The sequence below is a fragment of the Heptranchias perlo genome, chromosome 41, assembly GCF_035084215.1.
Source record: "Heptranchias perlo isolate sHepPer1 chromosome 41, sHepPer1.hap1, whole genome shotgun sequence".
NCBI lineage: Eukaryota > Metazoa > Chordata > Chondrichthyes > Hexanchiformes > Hexanchidae > Heptranchias > Heptranchias perlo.
Window position 1 is genome coordinate 5,675,754 of NC_090365.1, and position 13,375 is coordinate 5,689,128.

General features: G+C 45.7%; 1 protein-coding gene across 1 annotated transcript in view; it reads right to left on the reverse strand.

Moving 5' to 3' along the window:
* The window catches only part of plekhg2 (pleckstrin homology domain containing, family G (with RhoGef domain) member 2), a 128,999-nt gene that overhangs the window by 66,037 nt on the left and 49,587 nt on the right, over positions 1 to 13,375 (reverse strand). Inside the window, exon 3 of the mRNA XM_067974799.1 lies at positions 1,338 to 1,849. Within this exon, the coding sequence (XP_067830900.1) occupies positions 1,338 to 1,849 (512 nt within the window). The remainder of the gene's footprint in view (positions 1 to 1,337; positions 1,850 to 13,375) is intronic.

Here is a 13,375-nt window from a genome sequence, read left to right on the forward strand (position 1 = left end):
CACAACCTCAGGACATCCCAAAGCGCTTTACGGCCAATTAAGTAGTGTAGTCACTGTTGTGATGCAGCGGCTAATTTGCGCACAGCAAGATCCCACAAACAATGTGATAATGACCAGACAATCTGTTTTAGTGATGCTGGTTGAGGGATAAATATAACATGTCATTCGAAAGAAGGCACCTCCGGCAGTGCAGCACGCCCTTAGTACTGCACTGAAGTGTCAAGTCTCTGGAGTTGGGGCTTCAGCCTGACTCCGAGGCAAGAGTGTTACCCACTGAAACAGACACTGCAGAAATAGTAAGAGATGTCTGAATTGAACAGCCTATCACAGTGATACCAATCAAGGCAGTATTAATGTTCTGACACGAGATGTCACTGGCACCATGTCATATTGACAATCTGTACTAAAAATATCCAGGGCTGGGATTATTTTAATTCCGACACAAACTCCTGAACACTGGACAGGAGAGTTCTGAATGAATTCCAGATCTCGGAACCCTGGATCGAACAGTCATTCCCTGTAGCTTTGGACGTCTTTGAGATACTTCCCATTGATTCCCTCAAGCAGAGTGCCTGAGCAGTTGGCAAAGGAGCAGGGCAGCAATTAATAAATGCTCTCCAGAGGAAGTGGTTATATCGGCTCCCTATTAGTAAGGCAACCATAAAAATGTGCTTAATTGCAGAGGTCGTATTAGATCAGAGAACACTATTAAAGGGACCCGCTGTTGCACACATTATAATTAACTCAAATCACTGTACCTTCAGACAGAGTGGAGATGATGGTGACATTTTACAGCTTCTTACCCTGTTTTGGTTGTTGCTTTTAAAAATAATCTCGAACTTTCCAATTTACTTCTCAATTCAGCCTCAGCCTTGAGTTGCCCCGCAGATTGAGAAAAGAGTCCTGTCAGCTGTCAGTGTCACACTGGGAGAGGTGGTGTGTCAGGGGACAACCCCACTTGTGGCTCACCGTTTATTGTTAATTTTAATAGCTTAATGTTTCACACAAAGTCAGCCCCATTTTCTGAATCAATCAAGTGATAATATTCCTGAATCCAATGCCAATTCTCAAGCGATCCCATTCCATACAAGAAAAAGAAAGAAAGAACTTGCATTTATATAGCGCCTTTGAAATGTAGTCACTGTTGCAATGTAGGAAATGCGGCAGCGAATTTGCGCACAGCAAGGTCCCACAAACAGCAATGTGATCATTAATATGGCTAAAAGTTCTTTCTACCTTGGTCAGACATATGGAAATGGGCAAATAAAGGACCAAATACCAAAAGTCTTGCAATTGGAAAGATTGTCGAGCACAAATGCAGACCTGAACTGTCTTACCTCCACGATGCTCTTCAAATCCCTGACATATGCCTGTTCGGTCTCTATGATCTCCTTCACCACCCTGTCCACATGCGAGAGCTTGGCAAGGGGCTCTTTGGGTTTGGATGGCACAGGAGACCAGGGGGCATTGTGGCATTTTGTCCTCAGAGCTCTTTCCGTGACACGGCCATTGACGTCAATCTCATGGTTCTCGGCCCCTCCAATCACGTCATCAGGCTGTGCTTCCATGTGGTTGACCGGGGTCAAGTCCAGGCTGATATCGCTTCCGTGCTGCTGGGGGTAATGTAGGCCCATGGTGCTGGACACCAAAGCCCCACTGCTCCCGAAAGAGCTGTGACTGTCCTGTAGCGAGGCAGAGGAGTTGGAGGAGCTGAGGCTGATGGGACGGTCGCTGTCGGAACAGACGGTGTTGACCGAGGTGCAGCTTCCTGAGATAGGGTCGGTAGACATCCTGTCAACAACTGCGGACATCAGGTTGAGGGACGAGGCCGAACAAGGTCTGGAGGAGACTGCGAAAAGGAGGAGGGCAGAATTAAGACCGCAAGAAAATCTGATTCTCGAAACAAAGCGAGTAACACACCATAATATGCATGTATTCTCACTTCTGCACATTTCAATCCCTGGGTTTTCCCAGACAACCCTGCCCTTCCTTCACCCATAGGCTCCAGCTCCAAACACACATGTACCATTATACCCAACGGAGTGTACGATTATTGCAGTGTGTGACCCACACGTCAATTCCTAACCAGTTATCTAGTCACCTCTTTTTCTGAAAGAGTTATCCATGCAGCATCAGCTGGTTGTCTATTCCACATATCTACTATTCTGAGCAACCTCTTCCAAATCACTTTCGAAAACGACCGAGGCATCCCATACCCATACCACAATACATAGGAACAGGAGCAGGCCATTCGACCTTTCTAGCCCGTTTCGCCATTCAACTAATCTATGGCTGATCTGTATCTTCACTCCATCCAACTGCCTTGGTTCCGTAACTCTTAATACCCTAGCCTAACAAAAAATTCCATCAATCTCAGACTTGAACTTTTCAGTTGACCCCTAGCCTCAGTCACCCTGCGCACGTGTGGGTCAAAGCCGTTATATTACTGACGGACACGTTAGCTTTAGATGAAACGTCTTTGTTATTTTAAAGGAGGCGTTGATAAACAGATCAAAACAGAAATTTTCAGAGCTCGCGCCTGCGATGAGCAATCCCGCCCGCCGCCAGGGCATATCGTAATATTACCCTCGGTGAATCTGCCCCCAAATGCCAGCTTCTCATTGAATGCCTCGCGTTTAAAGGCTGTGATGGATCGGATCATTTGGCTAAAACTATATAACTAAATATGTGATGCATTTAAGGAGGAGCTAGATAAGTACATGAGGGAGAAAGGAATGTGGTGATCGGGTGAGATGAAGTAGGGAGGGAGGAGGCTCGTGTGGAGCATAAACACCGGGATAGACCAGTTGGGCCGAATGGCCTGTTTCTGTGCTGTAATTTCTATGAAGTGCCTCTATACACATGTTGGTCCTAGTGAGAGATGCAGAAACAGATGTGTCCAGAGTTCATTTGCCAAGATAGATCCAACACAGTCTGTTCAGCGCTGCATCCGTGACAAAAACTCAGTCCGCCTGGACCTCATCCTTATCCTTCGTCTCTTAAGCTTGAGCTGGGCCCCCCACACTTCTTTCTCCTCATAGCTCTCATGTCGACAAGGACCTCAGAATTCCTCAAACAATTGGCATCAGTTCCCCAGCTTAAAGCTAAGAATCCAATTAATAACCCAACTAAGAATTTGTTTCATCCCCTCTCATTTTTCTAATCAAAATACATTCCATAACATAATATAAATTCAATATCATTTGCTTTCGGTCTCTGTACGTCTGCATGTGCAACTCAGTCAGATAATCTCGCCTCTGACAACATGCCTGGTGACTGGTTTGATTTCTCCTACTTTACTTTCGATGGTCAACTATTCAAGTTCCTTGAAATATAAAGAAAGAGTTGACTTTGCTGAGGCCTCTTTTCCATTGTCACTCTCAGCGTGTATCCGAGGTGTCCAGTCTGTGGCCCTAAGGCCACTTGTAGCTCCAGGACCCTGGCAATTTGGGCCTTGAAGCCCAGGCAACTCGGTTCCCATTAACTCTTCTATTTCTTCACTCGCTGGTTCGTCCAGCCTGAATTTTGTGGGTCTGGAGGTTTGGAAAAGGGCTGTTCTTAGTGCTGTTGCCTCATTGGGTGGATAACCCCTAAAACACCGAGATCTGTTAGGGTCAAGAACCTGTCACTTCCCACCGATCGGTGAATGACCCTTTGACCCCCAGCTTTCGGCCCCCCAACCATGTTTCCTAACCGTGCCACAAGGCTGCCCCCAATTCCATGCACCTCAACTTTAGCTAACAATCTCTTGGGCAGAACCTTATCAAACTCCTTCTGCAAATCCGCACATCATAGAAAGATACAGCACAGATGGAGGCCATTCAGCCCATCGTGCCTGTCCAAGTGCACATTTATTCTGTCCCCGACCATGGATTTCAGCAATTTGCCCACCACTGGTGTTAAACACACTGGTCCCACTCCAGAGATTTGAACATCTAATCTAGGCTGATGCTCCCAGTACCAGTATTGAGGGAGTGCTGCACTGTTGGAGGTGCCGTCTTTCAGATGAGACTTCAAACTGAGGACCTCCCAGATGGATGTAAAAGATCCCATGGTGCTATCCAAAGAAGATCAGGGGAGTTCTCCTCAGTGTCCTGGGCCAAAATTTATCGCTCCACCAACATCACTAAAACAGATTATCTGGTCATTACCACATTGCTGTTTATGGGATCTTGCTGTGCGCAAATTGGCTGCTGTGTTTCCCTACATTATGACAGTGACTGCACTTCAAACGTACTTCATTGGCTGTAAAGCGCTTTGGGATGTCCTGAGGGCATGTGAAGGCTCTATAGAAATGCAAGTCTTTCATTCTGTTTATGGCAGGGATAGGGTTAAGTAGCCCAGTCAGACTTACAAAGCCTCTCACCTTGTGCGCTCGCAAACCAACCAGGCTGTGTAAAAACAGAGCTGTCCAGAGCAGCGCACATCACCAAATACAATCAGTGCCTGTAACCACACTGATTCTATTCAGACACAGCTGGCTGATAACCCCCTGTCTGCCCAATTCATACCCCATTCAAAAAAAAAAATCACACTCCTGCACTTCCCCCAGAAAATCTTAACCCTCTTTGTGAGATATCTCCCCCATTTCCCTTTCACTTACCAGCTTTCGTCATTCCTTACAACCAACAAGAAACTCGCAGGGCATCCAGAACTCCAGGAAAATTTTCCCTAAAATTCCCTCTCCGGGTAACCTGAGCTTTCTCGTCTGCCTGCGATTCTGATACACTCCGGGCCCCATTCATCCCGCGAAGCCAATCAACATTCGCTTTTCTGTGCAAAAGCAGCAAGCTGAACCCAATTACATTCGCTCCACTCTGACCAATGCCCTTCAAGGTATTTTGTGCACGTATTTAGAATACCAGTCTTTTCAGACCGGCTCCTGCTTTCAGTTCCAAAAACAGATTGCTACATTGATCGTGTCTGAGTCAGCTTAGCTCAGTGGGTAGCACTCTCACCATCTGAGTCAGATGGCCGTGGGATCAAAGCCCCCGCTCCCGGACCTCAGTGCATCATTTAGGCTGACCTCTCAGTGTGGTACTGAGGGGAGTGCTCTGTCGTTCAGATGATGCTTCCGTTCAGAACAGGCGTTAAACCTGCCATTTCAGGTGAATGTTAAACAACAACTTGCATTTATGTAGCGCCTTTAACGTAGTAAAGCTTCACAGGAGCGAGTATCAAACAAAATTTGACACCGAGCCACATAAAGACGTTAGGACAAGTGACCATAAAGCTTGTTCAACAAGGTAGGTTTTAAGGAGCGTGTTAAAGAAGGCACGGCTTTGGGATGTCCTGACGCTATGAAAGGCACCATATACTCTTAAGAATTCCCGTTCTCCTTCGAATAGTGCCGTAGGATCTTTTACGTCCACCTGAGAGGTCAGACATGGCCTCAGTTTTGCGTCTCATCCAAAAGATGCGCCTCTGACAGTGCAGCACTCCCCAAGTACCGTACTGAGGTGTCAGCTTGGATTTTGTGTTTAAGCCTTCGCAGTGGGACTTGAACCTGCCAACGTCTGGCTCAGATGTGAGAATACTACCCACTCAGCCATGGTGGACATCTTGAAAATGTTATTGACAGAGTTGCCTACAGGCATTCTCAGCAGCTATGCTTTTTTCCCCCTCCTCTGTCATTGTCTCCACCTTTGGACAATGGGGCAAGTGCTAGGATGAGGCTTCACAGATGTTGTCAGTGCTCCAATGGTAATCTTCCTTCATGTGAAAGGTTGGACAATGACTATCGCCTATCTATGGAAATGCTCCGTGTAGCCCCAGATCTTGCTCTCATACGTGCATTTTCCAACAATAGATTATGATTAAGAGGTTGAACATTGGCTGACTATTCCACTTCCTATTCCAAGGGCATGGAGACTAGTTCCCCTATTGCTGATCCACTTGACATTCGCTAACCGAGCACAGGCCAGGTAATCAAACCAGGAACGTTCCTAGATCAGTACACCATGAGGTGTATCTACTGACCAAGGCATCCATGGATCCTGCAGATCAGTTCAGCACAATTTTTCAGTATTCCCAAGGCCCAGCTCCCAAGACACGGGGCCCGGAATTTCTTCCGGGCTACAACCACTCCCCCGCTGCAACTTTACCGTAAGTGCGACGGAAACCCAGCTTACGTGCGTTGGTGGGGTCTCAGCCGCACTTCCAGCCAAGTTACAGCGGCGGGAGCAGATCTGGGGAAATCCTGGGGCCATGATAATTATTTTATCCATCTTGAAAGGATATAAGTCTGAGTGACCTCTGCTGGGGATCAAGGCAAGATCGTTGCCCCTCAAGCCTGGGGCTCATCCATCTCACCTGCCTGACCCTCAGTGAGTTACATCTACCAGAACAAGCAACTGGGAATGATTACAAGATAGTAATCTAATCAAGTCGTTTCAGTATAATCATATATTACTACGGACGTTTCAACCTTGGGGATTGAATTATAGCCTATTATGGTACTAATGTATAATGACATTAATATCTTTTAATTAACCACAAACAGATCTCCTGTGGCAGTTCTCACAGTGAGTTGGAGGACACAGAGTTTTATAATAGTAAGGAGCCTTATCGACAAAATATGATGGGGATAGTGTTACAGGAACTACAAGCAACACTTATAGGAAGTGCCTGTCATCCGTGGAGTTTTATTATAAATAGTGATGTACTCACTGCAAGTTTGACAATCCCTGTTTTGTTACTAATCATTCCACAGCCAGAAGATATTAGGTTACAACTTTAGTGTAGGGCAGGTTAAAGGGGAAGCAGTTCGCTGGGGTCAATTACTGAGTCCAACTCTCCCACAACAAGACTGGCAAAATGGCTCCTTCCTCCAAGGAGATGGTCACCATTTGTAAATGAAAATACAGCCTCTTAAGCCAAACGTCATCTCACGGATTTGCCCTGATCTCCTGTAAAGCTACCTTTGGACTCCAACAACACATCTTAATTCCACTCTCCAAAGTTCACTCTTATTAGTTTAGTGTGACATTTCTATTTCCCCCACTCACCATCCAAATGGCCTCTCTGAGGAAAACCTCCATTTGTGTAGAATTATGGTTAGTTTCTGCCTCCTGCCTCAGCTCCTCTGCTGCTGAAGCCCACATCCATGCCTTTGTTACCTCCAGACTCAACTATTCCAAATCTCTCCTGGCCGGCACCCACCTTCCTCTGTAAACTTGGGCTCATCCAAAACTCTGCTGCCTGTATCCTAACTCAAGCCAAGTCCCGTTCACCCATCACCCCCTGTGCTCGCTGATCTACATTGGCTCCCGGTCCAGCAATGACTCAATTTTAAAATTCTCATCTTTGTTTTCAAATCCCTCCATGTCCCCGCCCCTCCCTATCTCTGTAACCTCCTCCAGCCCTACAACCCTTTGAGATCTCTGTGTACCTCCAATTCTGGCCTCTTGAGCATCCCCGAATTTCTTCACTCCACCATTGGCGGCCGTGCCTTCAGCCGCCTAGGCCCTAAGCTCTGGTATTCCCTCCCTAAACCTCTCTGCCTCTCTACCTCTCTCTCCTCCTTTAAGATGCTCCTTAAAACCTACCTCTTTGACCAAGCTTTTGGTCACCTGTCCTAATATCTCCTTCTGTGGCTCGGTGTCAAATTTTATCTGATTACACACCTGTGGAGCGCCTTGGGATGTTTTACAGTTTTAAAGGCGCTATATAAATGCAAGTTGTTGTTTTGTACAGGGAATTGGGTTCACTCATCCCATTGTCATTCCAATCCTCCCCCTCAATCCCATAGTTATACGTTGTCCTTCTCTGTGATTTTAATAGTCTCTTTTAACACTCTTCTCTTGCAAGGCCAAGTGGCTCCACTCAGAATATCTGCTGGGTGGGATGAGGCAGTGGGAGGGAAAAGGTTTGTCGGCTGAATGGGCCTCCCAAGGCTTGGCTCAGGTTGGTAACACTCTCACCTCTAAGTCAGAAGGATCGTGGGTTCTAAGCCCCACTTTCAGGGCATAATCCAGGTCGCGGTACCGAGGGAATGCTGCATTGTCAAAGGTGCCGTTTCTCATATGAAACATTAAACTGGGGGTCTCATCCGTTTGTTCAGTTGGTTGTCAAAGAACCATTAGCATCATCCAAAGAAGAGCAGGGAGTTCTCCCACTGCACTGAACAATATTCCTCTCCCAACCAACACCACCAAAAGCAGATTATCTGGTTGCTTATCTCATTGCTGTTTGTAGGACAGCAAAATCATATATAACAGTGGCTAAAAGTAACTCATTGGAATGGTACCAGGGAAGGGGGACCTCTGTTAAGTGGAAGAAGCTGTGATTGTTCTTCTTAGAGCAGAAAAGTCAAACGGAGATTTAATAGAGGTGTTCAAAATTATGAAGGGTTTTGATAGAGTAGATACGGAGAAACTGTGTCCATTGGCAGGAGGGTCAGTAACCAAAGGACACAGATTTAAGATAATTGGCAAAAGAACCAGAAAAGGCGGGGGGGGGGGGGGGAAGAGAAAACGGGAATTTTTTTTACGCAGCAAGTTGTTATGATCAGGAATGCACTGCCTGAAAGGTGGAAGCAGATTCAATCGTAACTTTCAAAAGGGAATTGGATAAATACTTGAAATGGAAAAATATTTGCAGTGCTGTGGGGAAAGAGCAGGGAGTGGGACTATTTGGACATCTCTTTCAAAGAGCTGGCAGAGGCACGATGGGCCAAATGGCCTCTTTCTGTGCTGTAAGAGTCTACGATTGGCTATGAAGCGCTTTGGGCCCTCCTGGACATGAAGGGTGCTGTATAAATGCATGTTTTATCTTTAAGGGCGAGTGCGGCTTTCAGTCCTTTGGACATCATAGTTCCCAGCTGCTGTTTCATGATAAGCAATAACAATTTAAAGATAATCAGCCAAGTGAATCTTTGTAACATTTGAAAGCAAAGACAATCAGCTGAGCCAATCTTTGCAACACTTTCCAAGTGCACAGTGACAATGCGACTGGTATTTTAAATACTTTACAGTCAGTTTGTATCGACTGTGTAATTAATTGAGTGAAGGAATCGTGCAGGTTGTACATTTGGCTCAGGTAGCTGTGCTGATACACGAACTAAGAGCTACAATTAGGGTGTTAGCCTTGGCTCAGTGGTAGCACTCTTTCCTCCAAGTCAGGAAGGTTCATGGGTTCATAGTCCCACCCCAGAGATTTGAGCACAAAATCTAGGCTGATGCTCCCAGGGCAGTGCTACGATGTCAGATGAGCTGTTAAACTGAGGCTCCATCTGCCCTCTCAGGTAGATGTAAAAGATCCCATGGCATTATTTCAAACAAGAATAGGGGAGTTCTCCCTGGTGTCCCGGCCAACATTTATCCCTCAACCAACATCACTAAAACAGGTTATCTGGTCATTATCACATTGCGGTTCATGGGAGCTTGCTGTGCACAAATTGGCTGCTACAGTTCCTACATTACAACATGCTTCAAGAGTACTTCATTGGCTGTAAAGCATTATAGAGAGGCACTATATAAACACAAGTCTTTTTTAAAACAGTGGCGGTTTTTACTGTATGTAAAGGGAGGCAGAGGTTGGCTCTTAACTTGCTGTCGTTTCTCCGTAACCCCTTCCCACCCCACATGACCTCACAGTACGCATCAATGAACGTGCCATGTGCTTTGGGGAATGTGTTGGATTTGGGCTTTTGACTATCAGCCCCCAAAACAGTTCCTACTTTAACCAGAATCTCATTTCCAGTTGGGTTATCAAGAAAACTGCAGTTCAAAAGGAATTCATTGGTTTTGAAGCACTGTGGGATATTCTGAGGATGTGAAAGAAGCTATATAAATGAAAGATTTTTTTTTTGAGTTTCATTTGTAATCCCAGTAAGGTTTAACTACAAGGTTCCAAGATGGTCCATGTTGAGAACCCAATGCTGATTGGGCAACGAATGGACGGGAAATGCAACTCTACGTTTTGTCCCTTTGTGGTTGCCTTACTTTTTAGGAAGGGACAGGAACAATAACACCAGTGTTGGCGATCACCTTGTACAAAAGGAAGGTTCTGCATGGTATTATCAGGGTCAGAGTGATCTCCTGGACTGGTTTCGATTGCCATAGAGGGTGGGGGGAGGGGGTTGGAAAGGAATTTCATAGAGTTTTTCCCCCCCAAATTGGCCCTGTGGTTTTTATCTGTTTTTTCGCCTCTCCCGGGAGATCACATGGTTTTGGGTGGGGTGGGGAGTGTCTATATTGAGTATCACAATTGTGTGGGACATGCTGGCTGGACCAGAGGGTCTTTTCCTTGCTCATATGTTCGTATAAAAGTCGGATTTACGTTTACTGATTGTTGAACAGCTAATTTTTCGCCTTTATGTTAAGGAAAAATAATAAGTAATTTTGCTGTTGAGATGCTACTTCAGCAATCAAATAGTTAATGATTGTCTGTTATTCCAGGGAGTTTGCTTTACAGCATGACCTGACCTAGTCCCAGTCAGTCCATCACACCACAGGTCGACTGATCTCCCACCCTGACTGGGAATCTCTCCTACGAACCTCTGTAATGGAATAAAGTTCCTGTCATAACATTGCGAGAGTGACATATGAATTGTTATTTTCAATGTACACTCTTGATATTGTAATAGTTGCAGCCCCATGGTGTCCATTTTCATAAACACCAATTCAAAACGGCAAAAAGAACTAAAGTGGGAGCATGGGAACTTGGCAATTTTCTCTCTGACTCCTCTCAGACTACATCTGGCCTCCCACCAAGTGGACTCAGCTCAAGGAATCCAGTGGTGGAATTAAAGGCAATGGCCTGGGGCCATCCAGCCACCTGAGCTATCTGATTCCAAGTTCCCAGATCTCACAGCGAAACCCTGTCCAGCTGGACTCAATATACTCCCGCCACAGAGTACAGGAGAGTCTGCTGAGAACAGTGGTGCCAAACAGAAATACAACACTGTACGACTGACTTACACTGTAAGCTTATTCATGCCGGAGACTTTACATTGCGTTAAACCATGTCTGATTCTCATGATCCTCTAGTGAGGGACTGTCTCCTGACGTAGCTTGTAATGAGTGATAGGAGATGGGGGTCGTGACCCCAATACCTAAGACAAGCTTCCAATTTCAATTGAGCTTGTATTGTGGTCTAACTGGAGCTCGAGGAAGGCAGATTGAGGTGGCTCCAGATACTGGTGTAAACGAGGTCTATCCCTCTCCTTAGGGTTGCCAACTCTGGTTGGACGCATTCCAGGAGGTTTCCTCACATGACCTCCCGCCTCCAACGGCCCCGCCCCCACACTCCCGCTATTGGTCGCCCGACTCACCCGTCCTTAGGGCGCGTGAATTTCCTACACCAATCGGAAAGCGAACAGACTCTTTGCTCCGCGATTGGATGATTATTGACTGTCAGTCAAACAGCCTATTTTCACCATCTCTGATATTTTTACGACCAATAAATGAAAGCATTCAAAGAAAGGGAAATAAAAATACACGCTTTTTTTTCATACCCCTATGATTTTTCTCCCGGGTGTTGCTCTTAGCAGTGTCCTGAAGATTAATCTTCACTCACCCACCGAGACTCCAGGACAATCCCAACACACATGTGAACCCACAGAGGTTTCAGAGAGGTATAAGCAGATCTTACTGAGGTATTTTTACGATGGTATCAGTGCAATTATGCTTTGTTGCTTCAAAACAAATACTGGAAAATCTCCAGCCACAACATCATTTTCTATCCTGTAGGGTAGCACTCACGTCTCTGAGTCAGAAGTTTGCAGGTTCAAGTCTCACTCCAGAAACTTGAGCACAAAATCTAGGCTGACACTCCAAGTGCCTGTACCGAGGGGGTGCTGTACTGTCAGAGGTGTCGTCTTTTGAATGAGACGTTAAACCGAGGCCCCGTCTGCCCTCTTAGTTGGATGTAAAATATCCCACGGCCACTATTCAAAGAAGAGCAGGGGAGTTCTCCCTGGTGTCCTGGGCCAATATTTATCCCTCAAACCAACACTAAAAAAAACAGATGATCTGGACATTATCACATTGCTGTTTGTGGGATCTTGCTGTGCGCAAATTGGCTGCCGCGTTTCCTACATTAAAACAGTGACTACACTTCAAAAGTACTTCATTGGCTGTAAAGAGCTTTGGGACGTCCTGAGTTTGTGAAAGGCGCTATATATAGAAATGCAAGTCTTTCTTTCTTTTACATACGAACATAGATGATAAAGGACCAAGGTCCATCTAGTTCAACTTCCACCATCTTGGTAATCGTATGATGAGAATGGAGTTGTTGACTAATCATAGTAACTAATCTCCATCAATGAGTCTCCAACAAACCCAGATATGAGGTGAGGAAATCCCCAGTGATGGAGAGCTTTGGGAACCATAGGTCCAAAGTCACCTGGTCCTCCCAAGCACGTTACACTTACCACAAGTCATGTCTCAAATTACTCATATACTGTGTCCTAAAATATTATTTTCTGATAGGAAATCTATCTCATTTGCATTTGAATGTATCAAAACTATTTGCTTCCACCATCTCCCTGGATGTAGTGAGGATACATTTACAATTCCTGATGGCCAAGTGATGAGCATGGATTTAAATTAATTGGGAAAGGAAACATATCTTTCTTGCCCAGTGACAGGGCTAGACAGACTGGATGCAGGGAGGATGTTTCCCCTGGCTGGGGGGGGGGGTCCAGAACAAGGGGTCACAGTCTCATGATACAGGGTAGGACAGTTAGGACTGAGATGAGGAGAAATTTCTTCACTCAGAGGGTGGTGAACCTGTGGAATTCTCTACCACAGAAGGCTGTGGAGGCCAAGTCACTGAATATATTTAAGAAGGAGATAGATAGAATTCTAGACACAGAAGGCATCAAAGGGGTATGGGGAGAGAGAGGGAACATGGTATTGAGATAGAGGATCAGCCATGATCATATTGAATGGCGGAGCAGGCTTGAAGGGCCGAATGGCCTACTCCTACTCCTATTTTCTACATTTCTATGATTCAGTCACCAACCTCTTTGATCAGGATCTGCTTGCAAATACCATGTAGAATCTCTGTAGCCCAAATTCTTACACCTGAAAATTAATCGCCTTGCTGGTGAACTTTCCCTTGCTACCAGCTTTCAATGCTCCAATCCCTTCCCCTCTTTTAACCGCTTTATTTTTTCAACATATTTTCCATGGTCATTCTTATCTCAATGTTCCTCTCTTGTTCCTTTGAAGCCGCGGACAGGCAGTTGTACGCAATCTTCCTTCTCCCGGCTTCCTCACTACGTTGATCTCGGTAGATCTCAGTTGGGTTGACAGGTAACAAGAGGCTCACTTGCAGCAGGAAGGAAACTCGGAGCCAGCCAAGGTGGAGGGATTTAAGGAGAGAGTCAGGGCTGACATGGCTGAGTCTTCCCAAAGTAAAAATAACT